Source organism: Cetorhinus maximus, chromosome 23, assembly GCF_964194155.1.
Source record: "Cetorhinus maximus chromosome 23, sCetMax3.hap1.1, whole genome shotgun sequence".
NCBI lineage: Eukaryota > Metazoa > Chordata > Chondrichthyes > Lamniformes > Cetorhinidae > Cetorhinus > Cetorhinus maximus.
Window position 1 is genome coordinate 2247585 of NC_135901.1, and position 20403 is coordinate 2267987.

Genomic DNA, 20403 nt, shown 5'->3' on the forward strand with positions numbered 1-20403 from the left:
AAGGGGGAAGCTTGTGAGAAATCAATACCTTCTAATGTATTTACCATGGGTAAAAATAGAAACTTGAGGGATTATGAAGGATTTATATTTAAAAAGGAAGTCACTCCATTTTTGTCCAAGAAAGAGCCTGGAAAGATTGTTATCCTTAGAGACACTGGCTCATCTCAGAGCTTATTGTTAACAAAAGATTTAGACTTTTCTTCAAGATGTTCACTGAACAAAAATGTATTGGTTCGCGGTGTTGATGGGGAATGTGTGCCTATCCCATTGTGTAAAGTCAGTTTAAACTAGGCTCTCATAGAAGGTCTGTTATTGTTGGTGTTATGATTATGTATGTACATTTTATATTGGGGAATGATATCGGCTCCTCTGACAGCACAAACCCACGACCACTACCATCTAGAAGGACAAGGTCAGCAGACACATGGGAACACCACCACCTGGAAGTTCCCCTCCAAGTCACCACCATCCTGACTTGGAAATATATCGCCGTTCCTTCACTGTCGCTGGGTCAAAATCCTGGAACTTCCTTCCTAACAGCACTGTGGGTGTACCGACACCACATGAACTGCAGCAGTCCAAGAAGGCAGCTCACCACCACCTTCTCAAGGGCAACTAGGGATGGGCAATAAATGCTGGCCCAGCCAGCGAAGCCCACATCCCGTGAATTTAAAAAAAAATAGTAGGTGATATTGTTTTTCCACTTTCTGGGACCGTGTTCACAGTTCAGAAGATGTTCCTGTGAGTAAAAAAAACCCTCGTCTATTCGTGACCCGGTTAAGCAACAAACTGATACAAATAAAGATATTGATGTGTCCACCCTAGTCATGGACGGGGCAGAGTCAGGAAAAGTGCCTGAAACATCTCAAGATAAAAGCCCACCACAGAAGTAACTAAGATCTAAAATATACCCTAAAGGATTAATGACATCGAACACTGAATTATATGTAGCTGCCTGTGCTGAGACAGAACAAGATATAACAGCAGCAGGAGTTCAGGCAAAGGGACGGTTCACAGAAAAAACACTTCAAACTCCAAAATGATTGGAATGAAATAGTTTGTGAGTGACGTGGAAGACTCAAAATGTTTGAAAAAAGAATTGAAAGTCCAGAATGAAGAAGCTGTCAACATCACTGGAAAGAAATTAAATTAAACTCGATCTGAATGAGATTAGGTGAACCGAAAGGATTATAAACTGTTCAAAGACCAGACCACACAGGAGTATCAAAAATTTTTGCTTGAACATAAAAAGCATTTTGTGATGAGAGATGTATATTTTTATATTTTTGTGATGATGTTTTGTGTGTAGAAAGCTGGGGGTGTGTGTCCAGGGTTAATTAAGCAAGGGGGAGGTTACTAGAGACAGGTTGTCTGTGAGGTCTAAGAGATGAAAGGTTAAAGGTGTTAGGTTTGTGCATGTGGTGCAGAGGTTATGGTGGGTTTGAGTTACAAGTAAATAGGTTGGTTCTGAAATTTGCGTTGTGATATCAGTGGGAAATGGGTTTTTCAGCTTTGAATTTCAAAAAGGGAGTTCAGAAGTAACAGGGGACATTTGCATCTAACAGGGATTCTATGAGTAATTAGGGGAAGGCATATTAAATTTTATTGACCCAAAAGTAGAGGCAAAACAGAAAACATGAAATATTTTTATATTTGGAGAAGTTGAGTTTCAAAGAGGTGTTTCAGGACAATGGAACCTGAGATGAAAGGGGAAAAAGATATTTAAGGAAAGGGGTGTTTAACTGTTGAGGGTTGCTGTGGGTGAACCCACTGAGGTTCAGCTTCTCTGTGTGTGTGCGGCTAAGAAACTGTAAAAGTTTAGAATTGGAGGCAGCCACCCAGTGTTAAGCCAGGAGTCTTTGTTTTAGGAAACAGTTTGTTTCTGAACCTTCTTTTGGAATCCCATATCAGAGTGGAAGTACCTGAGAAGTCGTGAGGTACACCTTTATTAAAGTGATAATAATTCCTTGACTTGGATAATGTTTACTGGATTTTTATGGTTAAAATCTATAAGGGATTGTTGCCAAAAAGGTAGTGCAGTCGTGCACTTTTGACCAAGCATATTTTTGAGGGTTGTTCTGTAAGGCTGTTCTAACTTTTATCTTGTGCGCTTAAGTTTTCCTTTTTAATAAATCCTTTAATTTTAAAAATTCTAAAGGTATGACTGGAGTTCTGTGTTTTTGAAGTCAGTAGCTCTTCCTCCTTGTTTTCACAAAAAAAGTTTATGATCAGCGAGACAGACTTCACTCGAGTCTGACTTGCTCAGCAATAACATCAGCTGTGGTCGTAACATTTTGAGTGACATTCTTAAAATGGCAAAAGAAGATTTTTACCAGTGACCTACACAGCAGATTAGCTTGGAAGCATTGGAAAAATAACAAGGGACTGAGCAGCCACAGTCAAGAGATGATAAATGAAAGTTTAACCTCTGAGAATAGCTGGAACTGAGGAGAACTCTCCACAGCACTGTGACATACTTGATGTGCCTTATGAGAGAATCATGGGGAAACTAAGATGTAAACCTGAGGGCACAACATATGTAGTTAAAAACCATATTAAGTATTAGTACTTGCTTTGTTTAATTCTTTTATATACAATAAAGTTTGTTTTGGTAAAAAAAACAAGTGAAATCTTGTTGTGTAGCTTTATTGGCTAAAATGAGGTGTTTGGCTTTCTTTTGAGCGTAGTGACAATGCCAAGGCCGTTCCTTGTTTCCTCCTTGGTTGGGACGTAACATGTGTCCACATGTCCACTTCATTCTTCCACTGGTCATATGGCTCAGACTCCGAGAGCATTCGTGGGTAATCAGACCCTGACAATTTCCACTTGCTTTCAGCCATTTCTCACAAAAGCTGCTAGGATTGTAGGTCTCTGTGTGAAATCTTATTTTCCTTGCGTTTCAAACCTTCACCATTAGACAAACATTCTCTGTTACCATGTTATAATACTGATAGCCTTATGGTAAAAGAAGAAACTGCAGCCAATCTTTACTTGGTATAGATTTATTCACAGAGTGAAACATTACAGCTATAGGCCTCCTGGTTCCACTCTATGTCAGTAAGTGTCTCTTATACGGGCTTATGTAACCATCCAATCAATGCCCTCCACCTGCAGATACTTAACCTCAATTGATACAATTAACACCAACGGTCAGAGCATCTAAAAGGCTCTAATTTGTGTGACTGCCATGGTGTCTCAGCAGCTCGGATGAATGAGTGATTCCTTCCCACAAACTGAGCAGGTGAACAAATCTCTCCATTGTGAATTCGCTGGTGCCTCAGCAGGTTGGATAAATCACTGAATCCTTTCCCACACACGGAGCAAGTGAATGGCCTCTCTCCACTGTGAACTCGCTGGTGTGTCTGCAAGTGGGATGACTGAGTGAATCCTTTCCCACACTCAGAGCAGGTGAACAGCTTCTCCTCACTGTGAACTTGCTGATGTCTCTGCAGGTTGGATGAATCACCGAATCCCTTCCCACAGTCAGAACAGGTGAACGGCTTCTCCCTGATGTGAACTCGCTGGTGTTTCAGTAAATCGTACGACATTCTAAAGCTCTTTGCGCAGTGACAGCAGCTGAACGGTCTCTCCTCAGTGTGAGTTCCTACCTGATGGTCCATCAGCGCTTAGTGTGTAAAGCAGCTCCCACAGTCAGAGCATTGAACAGGTTTCCCATTGGTCTGAGTACCTTGGCGCCCCAGCGGACTGGGCTGACTGAATCCCTTCCCACACATGGAGCAGGTGAATCGCCTCTGCCTGGTATGAATGTGCTGGTGTCTCACCAGGCTGGATAACTGAGTGAATCCCTTCCCACACTGAGAGCAGGTGATTGGCTTCTCCCTGGTGTGAATGTGTTGGTGTGTCAGCAGGAGGGATGAGTGAGTGAATCCCTTCCCACACTCAGAGCAAGTGAACAACCCCTCACCAGTGTGAAATCGCTCATGATTCCACAGGGCAGATGACCGTGTGAATCCCTTTCCACACATGGAGCAAGTGAACGGTCTCTCCCCAGTGTGAACTCACTGGTGTATCAGCAGGTTGGATGAATCACTGAATCCCTTCCCACACTCAGAGCAGGTGAATGGTCTCTCCCTGGTGTGAACTCGCTGATGTCTCCGCAGGGTGGATGAATCAATGAATCCCTTTCCACACACGGAGCAGATGAACGGCTTCTCCCCGCTGTGGCTGCGCTGATGAGTTTCCAGTTCACAGGGGGCACGGAATCCCTTCCCACAGTCCCCACATTTCCATGGTTTCTCCATGGTGTGGGGGTCCTTGTGTCTCTCCAAGTTCTACAATCAGTTGAAGCCTCATCTACACACACAACACGTGTCTGGTTTCTCCCTGCTGTGAATGTTTTTCAGCTCTGTAACTGGTTAAAGCTCCTTTCATAGTCAGTGCAGTGGCACACATTCACGAGGGTGTGTGCATCTCAGTGCTTTTCAAGTTAGATTAATGTTTAAAACCTTTTGAAACAGGCAGACATTTCTCTTTCTAAATTCATAGGCTGATGTCACTCACGTCCCAATGCGTTGGGTAGCTCTGTCAAATCTTGACGTGATGTTTGGTTTGATATTTCTGTCTGTAAATCCTCCTCTTCTAATATCCTGTAAAAGGAGTTTACAAAAGTGATCACTGTCAGTACAGGATAGAAATTCAGAATAGACAATTCAAATTTCTATGGAACATTCTTTCCTCCCTCAATCCCCAAAAGCTGTAAACCTCAGTCCCACACTCTCCCTCTATCCTCACTCTGCTGTACCTAAAACACACCCTCCCAATTCTCCTGAAGGTTCTGATTCATGCTGATCGACAGATCCATGCTCACTGCTTCCTGTACTGGACACAGAGACCTGAAAATCTTCATGCAGGCTGTCAGCCTAATATAAATATGTTTATGTTACTAGACTAAAAATTAGTATAATGTACAGTCCCGTATCACTTGGTTAGAGGAAAAGCTCCATTTATGCAGTGAGTGGTCATGACCTGGTGAAAGTGAAGACAATCAATGATTCAAAATGAAATTGGATGTGCAGTTGAAAAAATGAACTTGCCGGGGAACCAAGATATAAAGGGGGAATGGGGCTGACTGGATTGCTATACAGGGAGTCGGCATGGACTTGAGTTGTCAAATAGAATCCTTCTGTGCCACAATGACTCTGTGACTGGAAATATATAACGTAGCTACAGTACTATATTAGAAGATTAAAAATAACAAAATGTGTTATAGAGCCATAAATATTATACCTAATATGTAACATATAACAACACTAGACATATCTTTGTTGTTATGATTCCCATGGAGACCGATAACGTTAAAATAAACACATTCCCAGACAAACCCAATGGAATAAACCGAAGGACAAGGTTTCACTTTTTTAATTTTTCCTGTAACAATCAAACTAAAATCAACACAAATGAAACATGCATTAACAGACAAGCAGGATTTGAACAGACAGGATAAATTTGACCTGAAACAGTTTATACAATAAAAGCAGGTTCCACAAAATCACCAGCATTTCCCCCCTCAGCATATTTGGCACTAATTCCAGTTACAGAGTCCCACAACTCTCTGTACTTCCCAGGGGAGGGAAAGAAAGTGTTTTACTCACAGATGTTAGACAGAGGAGGAAGTTTTAGTGTCTGTGCGAAGTTAATAACAAACGCTATGCTGTTTAAAATCAAACTCAGAAATAAATGAAGGGAAGACATTTTGTAAACACCTCCCCCCCCCCCCAGCGCGCAGGCGCAGAAAGCGCTGCTGACCCGAGCTGTCCGGAGCAGGCGCAGTGCGGCTGCCGCCAGCGGTCACTCTCGATCTATTTTTGGACCCAGCCAACTGCCGTAGACAGTGGGGGGGGGAGGGGGAATTCACCGAGCGGCTTCTCGCTCTGGCCGGGGCCGACAGCTGGTTACCCAGAAACCTTGGCTCGAGGAGGTGCAGGGGGAGCGGGAACAATGGGTGGGGGGCGGGACTCCCGTGTCAGCGCGCCTGGCCTGCAGACTACAACCCGAGGACGTCACCGCGGGGCAGAGTGATTCCCATTGGCTGATTCAGGCAAGGTTCCATGGTGGACATCACAGTGCGGAAGTTGGACAATGAGCTTCAGACTAAAACGTCCTCCTCTGGGTAACATCTGTGGGGAAATCAATGTTTCCTCATTTCTATTTATTTTCTAATTCTGGGCTTAAATTGTTCAATTGCGGGAATTGAAGGTAGGAAGTGAATCCAGGCAGGGTGGAGACTCTAGAAAGGTTGCCCCAGGACTCAGTAAAAAGGGTGGTTTGTCCAGGTAATGGCTGGAATTTAACGGTACAGTAATATGAGAAAATGCTGAGCTGGTTAAACCTTAACTCAATGGAGCTCAGAAGAATGAGAGGTGATTTTATTGAAACAAATAGGATCCTGAGGCTGTTTGACAGGGTAGATGCTTGGAGAATGCTTCACCTCGCATGGGATTCTAGAATTAGGGGTCACAGTATAAAAATAAGTGTTCTCTCATTTAAGGTGGGGAGGAATTTCTTCTCTCAGAGGGGCATTACTCTTTGGAATTCTCTTCCACAGGGAGTACTGCAGGCTGGGTCATTGAAGACATTCAAGGCAGAGTTGGACACATTTTTGACCGACAAGGGAATCAGCATTATGGGGACAGGCAGGAATGTGCAGTTCAGGCCACATCAAATCAAGTAGGATCTTATTGAATGGTGGAGCAGGCTTGATGGGATGAATGGCCTTCTCCTTATCCATTTCTTATAATCTCTCCAGGAAAGGAAGCAGTGAGCATGGATCTGTTCAGGAGAATTGCGACGGTGAATTTTTGGCACAGCAGAATGAGAATGGAGCGATTGTGTGTGGGATAGAGATTTACAGGTTTTAGGGAACAAGAGATGAAAGAATGTGCCGTAGAAACGAGAATTGCCTGTTCTGAATTTCCCACCTTTACTGACAGTGATGACTTTTCTAAACTCCTTTTACAGGATATTAGAAGGGGAGGATTCGTAGTCAGAAATCTCAAACCAAACATCATGTCAAGATCTGACGGAGTCACTCAATTCATCGGGACCTGAATATCATCAGCCTTTGAATCTAATGGAGAAATGTTTGTCTGTTCTGATTGCTTCATAAGGTTTTAAAGTTCATTGTGACTGGAAAAGCATCAAGATGCACACGCCCACGTGAGAGTGTTCTCGTGCACTGACTGTGGAAACAATATTAAGCATTTACACAGCTTGACAAAAACATCAGACCATTCACAGCATGGAGTGACTGTACACGAGTTCTGTTTGTGGATGAGTCCTCAACTGATCGTCGAACCTGGAGAGTCACAAGGACACCCACACCATGGAGAAACGGTGGAAATGTGGGGACTGTGGGAAGGGATTCCAGTCCCCTTCTGCACTCGAAATTCATCGACGCATTCACACCGGGGAGAGGCCATTCACGTGCTTTCTGTGTGGGAAGGGATTCGCTCGGTCATCCAACCTGCTGACACACCAGCGAGTTCACACAGGGGAGAGGACATTCACTTGCTCTGTGTGTGGGAAGGGATTCACTCGGTCATCCAACCTGCTGACACACCAGCGAGTTCACACCGGGGAGAGGCCATTCAGCTGCTCTGAGTGTGGGAAGGGATTCGCTCATTTTTCCGCCCTGCAGACACACCAGCGAATCCACACTGGGGAGAGGCCATTCACCTGCTCTGTGTGTGGGAAAGGATTCACTCAGTTATCCAGCCTGCTGAGACACCAGCGAGTTCACACTGAGGAGAGACCATTCACCTGCTCTGCTTGTGGGAAGGAGTTCAGTAATTCATACAACTTGTTGACACACCAGCGAGTTCACACTGGGGAGAGGCCGTTCACGTGTTCTGACTGTGGGAAAGGATTCACTCAGTTAGCCAACCTGTTGAGACACCAGCGAGTTCACAAGTGATTACAGGGGCTGGATTCTGCTGTTATTGCTACTGGTATAAGATACTAGTTCGACCTCAGCTGGAGTATTGTGTACAGTTCTGGGCACCATACTATAGGAAGGATGTGAATGGATTAGAGACAGTGCAGAAGAGGTTTATGGGAATGGCTCCAGGGATCAGAAATTTCAGTTATGAGGATAGGTTGGAGAGGTTGGAACTGTTCTCCTTGGAGGAGGGAAGGCTAAGAGGAGAGTTGATAGAGGTGTCCAAAATTATGAGGGGGCTGGACAGAGCACATAGGGAGAAACTCAAAGAAGGGTCAAGAATGAGGGGGCACAGATTTAAAGTGAGTTGCAAAAGAAGCAAATGCGATGTGAGAGAAAAACCTTTTCACGCAGCGAGTGGTTTGAATCTGGAATGTACAGCCTGGGAGTGTGATGGAGGCAGGTTCAATTGAGGCATTCAAGAGGACATTGGATGATTATTTGAATGGAAACAATGTGCAAGGATACGGGAAAAAGGCAGGTCAATGGCACTAAGCCATAATGATCATCCGGAGAGCCAGTGCAGACTGGATGGGCCGAGTGGCCTCTTGTGCCATAACAATTATGTGATTCTGTTAACCACATCCAGGACTGAACAATGTTCATTCTGACAATTGGTGAAGTGGGAGGGTCAGAGGGTTTCTGCTGGGCTGGCTGGTCTCACAACTTTGCTTCCAGTGAGCTGATGTTCTTTGAGCCTGGGAGTGCACATTCCCACTGAAATGAGCCACAAAAGCTGATGAAGAAAATTTATTTTATCCAGGATAGTAAATAGTGTCCTTCCTACCACTACAGGTAGATCTAAAATATATAGATTTGTCTCTGTTCCATGGAGTTTACAGCACAGGCCAGGTCAGTCAGCACAATTGGTCTATGTCAGTACTTATGCTCCACATGGGCTTCTACCCAACCTCTTCATCTTCCCCATCAGCATATCCTTCTACTCCCGTCTCCCTCATGTATGTATCTAGCTTCCTCTTCAATGTATTCATGTTATTCAGCTCAACCACTGGCTGTGGTAGTGAGTTCCACTTTCTCACCACTTGCTGGGTAAAGAGGTTTCTCATGAAATCCCTATTGGATTATTGAACCCCTTCATAATCTTAAAGACTTCCATCAGGTCACCCTTCAGCCTTCTTTTTTCTACAGCAAAGCACCCCAACCTTTCCTGAGGTTTAACTGCATTATTCTTGTGAGTCTTTGTTGCCCCTTCTCCAGTGCCTCTATTTCCTTTTTCTAAATGGAAATCACAAATATTGAAACTACTCCCAGTGTAGTCTAACCATGGTTCTAAACAAGTTGACCTCCCTAGTATCTAGTGAACTAGTATCTTATACCAGTAGCATAACCTCCCTGCTTCTCAATTCTGTTCCTCTAGAAAGGGACCCTACATATGGGCCCACATTGAAGGAAAGATGTGAAATTCTTTGAGGCTGGAAACAGCATTTGCGAGATGGCAGACTTCAGCTAGTTGGAGAGACTGGAGCTGCTGAAATTCCTCTCTTTGTGTCGTCGAATCATTAGGATAAGGAATGGGACCGTTCAGCCAATCAATTGCATGACAGCTCTCCAGAGTAAACCGGTCAGTCCTATTGTCCCATTCCATCCCCACATCCCTGTAGGTTTATTTCCCACAAGTTCCCACCCAACTTCCTTTCAAAATCACTCCATCATCTCTGCTTCTATCACTCTCATTGGAAGCAGATTCAGGGTCTTTGCCACTCACTTTAAATGGCCACAAGGCTCAGAGAGCACAGATGGAGCACATTAGGCCCATCATGCTCATGCTGGCTCTTTGAAAAACTACCCAATTAATTCAGTCGCCCTGCAGTTTACTTTTGCTTTCAAGAATCTGTCCAGTTCCCTTTTAAAAGATCGAGCTGAATCTGTTTCTCGCAATGTTTTCAGGGAGTGAATTCTAAATCACAACAACTCACTGTTTTAAAACAAATAATTCAGGATATAGTGTGTTTGAAGTTTCACGTAGTATTCGAGATGGGATCAAAGACGTGATTATTACACAAAATTAAGGCTCAATCTTTATCAATGGTTTTGATGAGGAGATTGAAATATATCCAAGTTTGTGGACAATCAGAAAAAAATGCATTTCTGTAGCACCTCTCAGGACCACAGGACTCCCTAAAGCGTTTTACAGCCAATGAAGCAGTTTTGATGTATAGTCAATGGTATAATGTAGGAAACTGTAGGTAGGTCTGCGTAATGAAATTCAGTTTTAAAAATCAATCACTTTCATAATATATTCACTGTTATAAGGAACAAGGTCAAGGAAGCCATTTTAACCTGTACAAGGATTGTTGCCTTTTCACATTCTGCAACTTCACTTTATTGACTATATGTTCATTTTGTATTAAAGCCCATCATAAAACATATGATTATTGAGTAATGAGCCTTGATTAAGTTATCATTAGTCACTCAATGTAAAAGACAATTATATTGTAATGGCTGGATCTTTATTTTTAAACATTAAGACTGGAAAAGGAGACACGTCTAAGCTTTTCATCTTGCACTCATCAGGACACTTGCAAGAATACTAATATAAGGGTGTAACAACAATTTATACTGTATGTGAAGAGAGTGCTGATTGGTTGGCAAGTGGCATTGCCATGGGGAATGCACCACTGATGGTGACTGACAGTTAGCTTCCAAGCATTGTTTGAAATTTAAACCAGGTAGTTTGACCCTGATTGGTCAAGACATTGCCCTGAGGAATGAGTCAGCGATTGACTGTCACTTATTTTGTTTAGCTGAAACTGACACAATGTATGTACTTGTTCTTTCTGCCTGCAAAGAACAGGGCCCTGTGTATTAATATGTGTAGCTTCCTGTACATGCAAATGTGCCACATTGCAAGCCCAACTGACAATCTTAAATTGGTTGTCAGCATAATTCTTAGCACATTGAAGGTAGGCCTGTGGTAGACCGTGGTAGATAATCCCCTGGCAGATTTCTCAACTAGTATGTCAAGGAAAGGGAGTTCATTTGACTGCTCCATTTCAAAGGTGAATTTGAGTACAGGATAGAGCCTTCATTGGTCAACATACGCATTGGGATTCTTACAGCTGCACACACTATAAGACTGGCCCTATCGACAACTTTGTAAATAGGGCACATCAAAGGCATCCTGAGGAATAATGGCCACCCTGATCAAATTGTTTTGTGCTGTACATCATGCAAACTCATGAACGGGCCTAAGGCCATATAGGGAAATTGATGTTTATTGATTAGTCTTAGTTTAGATCACACGATCAAATTATATTGATCAATTAACTTTATGGTATATTATCCTTTTAAACTGTAACCAATAGAGGACTTCAGCATTTAATATCATGTGACTCTGCTTACCTTCACTTGACAAATAAAGGCACCACAGGACTTTAGACACAATGGAGGTAACATACTAATGAGTTAATTACAGAACAACTGCTGAAGAGGCCCCTGTTGTATGCATTTCCATTTCACAGAGCCACATTGTGAGAACTTGCCACTTTCAAGGTTGAATGGGCAAGCTTACATCCCCCCACATCGTAATACCTTATCGAAACCTGGTGTTATCAGGAAAGGAAAGTTAGGAAGGATTTATTGTAGAGAGGAGGGAAAGAATAACAACAGCTGTGTTCTACCTTAAGCTAGTTTTAATTTATAGTGTTTTCGAAGAAAGCAATTACATTTGGCTCAATGTATTCTTTGTTTTAATCTTTGTTGTTAATTTTTATAACATTGTGTTTTGTAACTGTATTATCCTTTTAGATTTTTATCACTATGTAATAACTGAATGTAGAAGGAGACTTTACGACCTTACATTTTAAACACTAATTATTGATATGCACTTATATTTTATACGCACTCTTATAACTTTTAAGTATTACCTATTTTGTAATCTTCTGTAATAGGCCTACATAGTCTTAAGCAACTTTTCTATTCTATCCTTTGTTTTAAAAGTAAAGTAACAATTACCAACAGCACAAAAAAGAAACACCTAGCAAATGGCCTCGTAAACAAAGTTACTGATAAAGGTTCTGATTTAATAAGGAACCTGCACCAATTCAGCAAAGTTTGAGACAACCATCTCAAGGTATCATTCATGAGGCATGACAGCATACTAAACAAATAGCCAAGGAAGATATCATAAAACCTCATTTTATCTTGGCAAGAAGTTATTAAAATAACAGAAACAAACTTTAATGAGGAGGATGGTCCTATAAGTAACTGGAATTTTAAGGAACCAGTCAAGGGATACTGGTAGGTGACATCAGTCGATGACCATCACCCTTAGGAACCAATCACAGATTGATCACACACCCCTTGAGCCAATTAGAAAATAGCCTCGCCTTGTTTAGGCCAATCAGAATGCAATATCATTGATCATACTGTGGATTGTGACTTGTAAAGAGTTAATAAGCAGCAGCTTTCACCAAGCCACGCTGAATTTGAAACTGAAAACTGCTTGTCGGCTGAAAGCAGAAAACCAGAAGGCTCCAGAGAGAGAAAGAAGACCAAGTGTCGACCTGCATCCAGAGCTGAACCGGGAAGCAAGAACCGTAGTACGCCTGTAAAGTCACTGCCCTGCTGTGATAAGTATGAACTTAGAACTTATTAAAGTTTCCTGAATCACTTGTTTCCTATTGCCTGAATCGTTAAAGTCTCAAATGAACAAAATTGGAATTTAAGTTCAAATGGTACTGAGAACTTTCTGCTGCCACTTTCGGCCCTGAAAAGTGCCCAGTCTACCTCAGGAAGGGCAAGGTATCTGAAAAATGTATGCAACAGATGAAGCTAGCAGTTTCATGCTGCTACTATGCAGCAGCAACATGAATGGTAGTCACCACTAAAAGAATGCTGCCATCAAGCCAAAAAGACATTTTACCTATCACACAAATGAGTGATGTGGTATATAAATTTCAGTGCCAGTGTGATGCTGGGTATGTAGGCTGTACATCCCAAAGACGGGCAGATCTTATCAAACTGCATGTCCCAGCCGCTGTTCACAACCGGCAGGGTACAGACCGTAGACAACCAGCCCGTGCTTGCAAAACTCAAAACACAGTGGCCAACATTAGATGTGATTCTACAATTGGACATTTGCTAAGTAACCCTCAATGTGCTTAGAATTACACTCACAACCAATTTAAGATTGCCAGTCAGGCGTGCAATGTGGTGCATTGCGTCTACTGGAAGCTACATCTATTAAGACACAAGGCCCTGTTCTTTGCAGACAGAAAGAACATGTACAAAGATTGTGTCTGTTTCAATTGAACAGAATAAGTGACAGCCATTTGCTGACTCATTCCTCAGGGCAATGTCTTGACCAATCTGACCCCATCCAATGACTTACTATTGCCTACTCTGATTCTATCAAACTCCCTAAGTATTCTACTTACCTCGGTGCTACTCTCTGATGTATCCCCCTTATCAGTTAATACTTCACTATTTCCCACTGTCAGTTTTTCTGCTCTCCAATCTGATTTTTCCTTCAGGTTCCTACCCCTCTCCCAATCTAGTTTAAACCCTCCCCAACAGCACTAGCAAACCTCCCAACAAAGACATTAGTCCCAGTCCTGTTAAGGTATAACCCGTCCTTCTTGTACAGATCCCACCTGCCACAGAACCGATCCTAATGCCTCAGAAGTCCAAAGCCCTCCCTCCTACTTCATTTCTCCAGCCAAATGTTGAACAGCTCAATCTTTCTATTGTTATGTTCACGAGCACGTGGCACTGGGAGTAATCCTGGGATTACTAACTCTTGAGGTCCTGCTCTTTAATTCCCTCCCTAACTCCCTAAAATCTGCTTTCAGGGCCTTATTCCTTTTCCTACCTATGTCATTGGTCCCAATGTGGATCATGACCTCTGGCTGTTCACCCTCTGCCAAAAGAATGTCCTGCAGCCACTCTGTGACATCCTTGACCCTGGCACCAGGGAGGCAACATACCATCCTGGAGTCAGGCCTATAGCTGTAGAAACAACTGTCTGCTCCCCTAACTATGGAATCCCCTACCACTATACCTTTTCCACACTTTCTGCTCTCTCTTGTGCAGCTGAGCCACAATCTTGGCTCTTGTTACAGTCCTCTGAGGAACCATCTTGATCAGCAGTATCCAAAATGGAAAAGCAGTTAGAGAGCAAGATAACCTCAGGGGATTTCTGCACTTCCTGCCTGTTTCTTTCAGATACTATGGAGATCACCCATTCCCTCTCTGCTGTGTACTTCTTAGCTGCAGTGTGACCACCTTTCTTAACGTGCTATCCACATAATCCTCAGCCTTGTGGATGCGCCACAGACTCCAGCCACTGCTCAAGTTCCGCAACCTGCAGCTCAAGTTTCTCCAGCTGGTGACACTTCCTGCAGATATAGTCATCGAAGGCACTTTGTGCCTGCACAAGTTACCACATCTTGCAGGATGCACATTCCACATGGCCAAGCTGCAGTCCCATATCTTAAACTTTATATAAACTGTTTACTACAGTATGGTACAATATAATAACCAACCTGTCACTTACCAATTGTCTCTCTTCTCTGTGGTGAGTCCGGAAAGGCCTATACTTACCAACTAATCAACTTATGGGACTCCTGTCATGTCACTTTTAGATTTTCTCTGTAAACTCCTGGCTCTCCCTCTCTCTGCCTTTTTGGACTCTCTCTTTCTCCCTGAACTCCTGCTGCTTTATAGGCTTCCACTGTAGCAAAGTAAGAGTCAGCTACTGCAGGCAGAGAAAAGATAGAAAATGAAAGGATCACCTCCTTCCCTCTTCACTGAACTCCCTCAACTCACCAAACACCAACTTAAGCCCTCTAATGCAGCCCAAAGAAGAACGGCAGTGCAACCGATTCCACATCCTGAGAGATACTGTAACCGGAGTAATTTTGTCAGTTTTGTTGGCCATCAATGTAACTATTGTGACTTGACTGTCTATTGTAACAACTGTGATTGGGCCATAGATGGAACTAACAGATGTTAGTAAGCTAACAGGTCAAGAAGCCATTTTGAACTAATCCAGGAGACATGGATGACCAGAGATGTTCAGGTTATGATGAGAAGGAAAAGAGAGGCTTTTAGCAGGTACAAGGGAAGCAAACCAGCTGAGGCATTAGTGGAGTACAGACAGTGCAGGGTGGAGCTTAAGAAAGCAATTAGGAGAGCAAAGAGGGGATATGAGAAACCTCTGGCTGGTAAAAGTAGAGAAAATCCCAAGATATTCTATAAGTATATCAATGGGAAGAGGATAACCAGGGGAAGAGTAGGGACAAAGGGGGCAATCTATGGGTGGAGCCAGAGGACATCGCTCGAGTGTTGAATGAATACTTCACATCCGGCTTCACCCAAGAGAGTGAGGAGGAAGGTTATCGAACTCGGTGAAAGAGACTGCAAGGTTCTTAAGCAAATTGATATAGGGAGTGACAAGGTATTGGAGGTGTTGGCAGGCTTAAAAGTGAACAAATCTTCAGGTCCAGATGAGTTGTGTCCCAGACTACTGAGGGAGGCAAGGGAGGAGATCGAAGGGGCTCTGACCCAAATTTTTAATTCCTGTCTGGCCAAGGGGGAGGTGCCAGAGGACTGGAGAAGAGCTAATGTGGTTCCACTATTTAAGAAGTGTTGTAGATGTAAGCCAGGGAACTACAGGCCAGTGAGTCTCACGTCAGTGGTAGGGAAACTCTTGGAGAAATTTCTGAAGCAGAGTATCTATCTCCACTTGGAAAGGCAAGGTTTGATCAGGGATAGTCAGCATGGCTTTGTCAGAGGGAGGTCATGCCTAATAAATTTGAATGAATTTTTTGAGGAGGTGACCAGGTGTGTAGATGAGGGTAGTGTAGTTGATGTAGTTTATATGGATTTCAGCAAAGCCTTTGACAAGGTCCCATATGGGAGACTTATAAAGAAGGCAAATGCACATGGGATACATGGTAATTTGAAAAGGTTGATTCAAAATTGGCTTAGTTGTAGGAGGCAGAGGGTGATGACAGGATGTTTAGCGACTGGAAGCCAGTGTCCAGTGGCGTACCACAGGGATCTGTGCTCGGTCCCCTATTATTTGTCATTTATATAAACGACATAGATGACTATGCGGGGGGTAGGTTTAGTAAGTTTGCGGATGACACAAAGATTGGCCGGGTGGTTACCAGTGAGGTTGAGTGTCTTGGGCTACAGGAAGATATAAACGGGATGGTCAAATGGGCAGATAAGTGGCAGATGGAATTTAACCCTGAAAAGTGTGAGGTGATACACTTTGGAAGGAGTAATTTGACAAGGAAGTATTCAATGAATGGCACGGCACTAGGAAGTTCTGAGGAACAAAGGGACCTTGGCATGTGTCCATAGATCTCTGAAGGTGGAGGGGCAAGTTAGTGGGGTGGTGAAAAAGGCATTTGGGACATTTGCCTTTATCAATTGAGGCATAGATTACAAAAGTAAGGAGGTCATGTTGGAGTTGTATAGAACCTTGGTGAGGCCACAGCTGGAGTACTGTGTGCAGTTCTGGTCGCCACATAATAGGAAGGATGAGATTGCACTGGAGGGGGTGCAGAGGAGATTCACCAGGATGTTGCCTGGGATGAAATATTCACGTTATGAAGAGAGGTTGGATAGACTTGGGTTGTTTTCATTGGAGCAGAGAAGACTGAGGGGCGACCTGATCGAGGTGTACAAGATTATGAGGGGCACGGACAGGGTGGATAGGTAGCAGCTGTTCCCCTTAGTTGAAGGGTCAGTCACAAGGGGGCATAAGTTCAAGGTGAGGGGCAGGAGGTTTAGGGAGGATGTGAGGAAAACCTTTTTACCCAGAGGGTGGTGACGGTCTGGAATGCGCTGCCTGGGAGGGTGGTGGAGGCGGGTTGCCTCACATCCTTTAAAAAGTACCTGGATGAGCACTTGGCACGTTAAAACATTCAAGGCAAGGCTGGTAAATGGGATTAGGTAGGTAGGTCAGGTGTTTCTCATGTGTTGGTGCAGACATGATGGGCCGAAGGGCCTCTTCTGCACTGTGATTCTGTGATAGTAATATAAACCAGTTACTGCATGAATGGAAACCGGCCAGGAATGATTGAACAAAGTAGAGAGACTCAATTGTGAGACAGTTGAAGGATAAGCAATTAATCAATAGATGTATTGGTAAAGGCTGGACATATAACCTGGGACAGAAAGTCTGTAATGCTTACCCATAATTTTAAATGTACTAAACGTACATTATAAGACAGTGCATTGTAAAATGATCTTTCACAGACCAATCTAGAAAGATAAGTTGTGCTAAGTCGAAGTCTTTATGTCCTTGGGGAGTAACATAAAGATGGGTAAAGAATAAGGCATTATTGAAGAATTATTAAAAATCAGATACTGAAACATCGGGAGTAGCCCCATTTTATTACTGTGTGGAAAGATGCTCACATATGTGAGAAACAAATTATAAATAAGCAGACAGTTAATTATTGTTTGACAGTTAGGCTAATTTGAGATAAGAAAATAAGAGTTAAGGGGATCAAATGAAGGTGTGGAGAAGCCATTTTGCTGGCATGTTATCCACGCACTGAGTGTTTGAGACAGGATTCTGAAAGATCGACTGTCGACGGGCGAGCAGAGGGTTAGCATCACTTCACACCTTCAGCTTGATCACCCGAGGAAGGTGTGAGAAGTCTGCTTAGTTGTTAAGCTTTTTCCTTTTACTGTTAATTGAAACTTAGTTTTCTAATTTTTTAACTTGTTACCTTTCTACCGTTTAATTGTTAACAAATCTTTTAAATTTACCATCTGAAGTATTCAGTCTTGTCCGATGATTGAGTCTAGTGTGAACCAAATGATTTATTAGATAATACACAAATGGGGACATCAGGTCAAATGAGTTATACCCCATGAACTATCTGTAATGCCCTTTACACCATGAGTTCTGATTTTGTGCAGTAACCTTTGATGTGACACTTTGTCAAATGCCTTCTGGAAATCGAAGTACAGCACATCCACAGGTTCCCCTTAGCTTGTTGCTTGTTACTTCCCCAAAGAACACTAATAAATCAGTCAGGCATGATTTCTGTTTCACAAAACCATGTTGACGCTGCCTGATTACATTGAGACTTTTTAAGTGTTCATTAGAACCTCCTGAATAATAGATTCTAGGATTTTCCCAATGACATATGTTAAACTAACTGGCCTGTAGTTTCCTGCTTTCTGTCTCCCTCCTTGAATAGAAGAGTCACATTCACTATTTTCCAATCTGATGAGATCTTTCCAGAATCTAGGGAATTTTGGAAAATTAAAACCAATGCATCTACTATTTCAGCAGCCACTTCTTTTAAGACCTTAGGATGAAGTCCATCAGGACCAGGGGACTTGTCAGTTTTTAGTTCTAATAATTTTCCCTGGTGCCTGTTATAAGTTCCCTGTAATTGTTTTAAGTTCCTCTCTCCCTTTCACCTCCTGATTCACAATCATTTCTGGCAGGTTATTTGTATTCTTTGCAGTGAAGACAGGCGCAAAAATCTGTTGTGTTTGTCCGCCATTTCCTTATTTTCCATCATTAATTCCCCAGACTCACTCTCCAGAGGACCAATGCTCACTTTACTGATTCTTTTCCTTTTTAAATACTTGTCGAAACTCCACCTGTTTTTATATTTCTAGATAGCTTTCTCTTGCAGTCTAATTTCTCCTTCTTTATTAATATTTTAGTCATTCTTTGCTGTTCCTTATATTCTTTATATGGTATTATAAAAACTGCAGCATTCCAATTGTTGTTGACGGTTCCCGTGTGTTCGGCTCTCAGCTGCAGGCAGCGCCTGGTTCAGTTTTACCCAACACATCTATGTCTGTGATGTCGCATTCATCTCATATTTATAAAGCTACTTTCACGCAGTGAGAAACATTCCAAGGGGCTTCACAGGAGTGATGACCCTGAGCCACATAAGGAGATGTGAGGATGTTAAACTGAGGGTCCCTTCTGCTCTCTCAGGCGGATGTGAAAGATCCCATGGCTGCTATTTTTAAGAAGAGCAGGGGCGCACTCCATGGTGAGGGCAATATTTCACCCTCAACCAATCTGACTAAAAACAGGTCATTTCTGGTCATGATCACATTGCTGTTGAGGAGGTTTACTGCGCACAGAGACGTCCTGAGATTGTGAAAGGCACTTTACAATTCTGTCAACTCCAGCCCGGATACTGTGATTAGCAACAACACTTACCCAATATCATAATTAATAAGGTTCACTCCTGAATCTGATTAACAGCAGCAGAATTTGAACAGTGCAGTCACGTGTGAATTCGCTGGTGTGTCAGCAGGTTAGAAGATCGATTAAATCTCTTCCCACACACGGAGCAGGTGAAGGGCCTCTCCCCAGTGTGAACTCGCTGGTGAGTCAGCAGGTTGGATGAATGAGTAAATCCCTTCCCACACACGGGACAGGTGAAGGGTCTCTCCCCAGTGTGAACTCGCTGGTGTCTCAGCAGGTTGGATGATCGATTAAATCCCTTCCCACACACGGGACAGGTGAATGGCCTCTCCCCGGTGTGAACTCGCTGGTGTGTGAGCAAGTGGGATGGTCGTGTGAATCCCTTTCCACATTCAGAGCAGGTGAAGGGCCTCTCCCCAGTGTGAACTAGCTGGTGTGTCAGCAGGTTGGATGACTGGGTGAATCCCTTCCCACATTTGGAGCAGGAGAACGGCCTTTCCCCAGTGTGAACTCGTTCATGTACAGTAAGTTCAGATGATCGTCTGAACCCAGTCGCACAGTGAGAGCACCTGAACGGTCTCTCATCAGTGTGAATACGTTGATGATATTGCAGATCCCCAGAACCTTTGAAGCACTTTCCACAGTCTGGACATTTAAAAGGTCTCTCGTCAGTGTGAACCCGTTGATGTGTCAGAAGGTGGGGCGATGTCCTGAACCTCTTCCCACACTGTGAGCAGCTGAACGGTGCATACCCGGTGTGAATGCGCTGGTGCTCCCTCAGTCCATGTGGGTTTTTAAAGCTCTTTTCACAGTCAGGGCATTTAAACTCTCTCTTTTCAGCGTGGACTTGCTGGTGTTTCAGCAGGTGGGATGAGAGAGTGAATCCTTTTCCACACACGGAGCAGGTGAACGGCCTCTCCCCAGTGTGAAGTCGCTGGTGTCTCTGAAGGCAGACTAACTGAATGAATCCCTTCCCACACACGGAGCAGATGAATGGCCTCTCCCCGGTGTGACTGCGTCGATGAGTTTCCAGATCAGACGGGGATCTGAATACCTTCCCACAGTCCCCACATTTCCACGGTTTCTCCCTGGTGTGAACGGTGCTTTTTGCTTCCATGTTCAAAGGATGATAATATTCAGGTCCTGATGAATCAAGTGACTCTGGCTGATTTTGATGTGATAGTGGTTTGACTTTCCAAACTGAAAATCCTTCTAATACTCTACAAAATGAATTTAAAACATAAACAAGGAACTGTGAAACAGAACCGACAAAAACACA

The 20403-nt window shown here is 43.3% G+C and overlaps 4 protein-coding genes across 6 annotated transcripts in view; 1 reads left to right on the forward strand and 3 right to left on the reverse strand.

Annotated features, from left to right (window-relative positions):
- Nucleotides 1-8216, forward strand: part of LOC144697709 (uncharacterized) — a 20100-nt gene extending 11884 nt beyond the window's left edge. The window contains exon 4 of the mRNA XM_078569717.1: nucleotides 7306-8216. Within this exon, the coding sequence (XP_078425843.1) occupies nucleotides 7306-7933 (628 nt within the window). The 3' untranslated portion in view covers nucleotides 7934-8216. The remainder of the gene's footprint in view (nucleotides 1-7305) is intronic.
- Nucleotides 1-20403, reverse strand: part of LOC144698102 (uncharacterized) — an 862314-nt gene that overhangs the window by 599608 nt on the left and 242303 nt on the right. The gene's annotated exons all lie outside the window — the stretch shown is intronic.
- Nucleotides 1-20403, reverse strand: part of LOC144698105 (uncharacterized) — a 388932-nt gene that overhangs the window by 365832 nt on the left and 2697 nt on the right. The window contains exon 2 of one of the 2 annotated variants that reach the window (XM_078570032.1): nucleotides 19197-20344. In XM_078570032.1, the coding sequence (XP_078426158.1) occupies nucleotides 19204-20241 (1038 nt within the window). In that variant the 5' untranslated portion in view covers nucleotides 20242-20344 and the 3' untranslated portion in view covers nucleotides 19197-19203. Of the gene's footprint in view, nucleotides 1-16957; nucleotides 20345-20403 lie in introns of those variants that run through there. The other variant, XM_078570031.1, reaches the window with a different exon arrangement.
- LOC144698134 (uncharacterized) lies at nucleotides 2716-5653 on the reverse strand. Its single transcript, XM_078570079.1, has 2 exons — nucleotides 5613-5653; nucleotides 2716-4607 (listed from the first exon to the last, which is right to left on the reverse strand). Exon 2 carries the CDS (start codon nucleotides 3618-3620, stop codon nucleotides 3138-3140), a length of 483 nt encoding a protein of 160 aa, XP_078426205.1. The 5' UTR covers nucleotides 3621-4607; nucleotides 5613-5653; the 3' UTR covers nucleotides 2716-3137.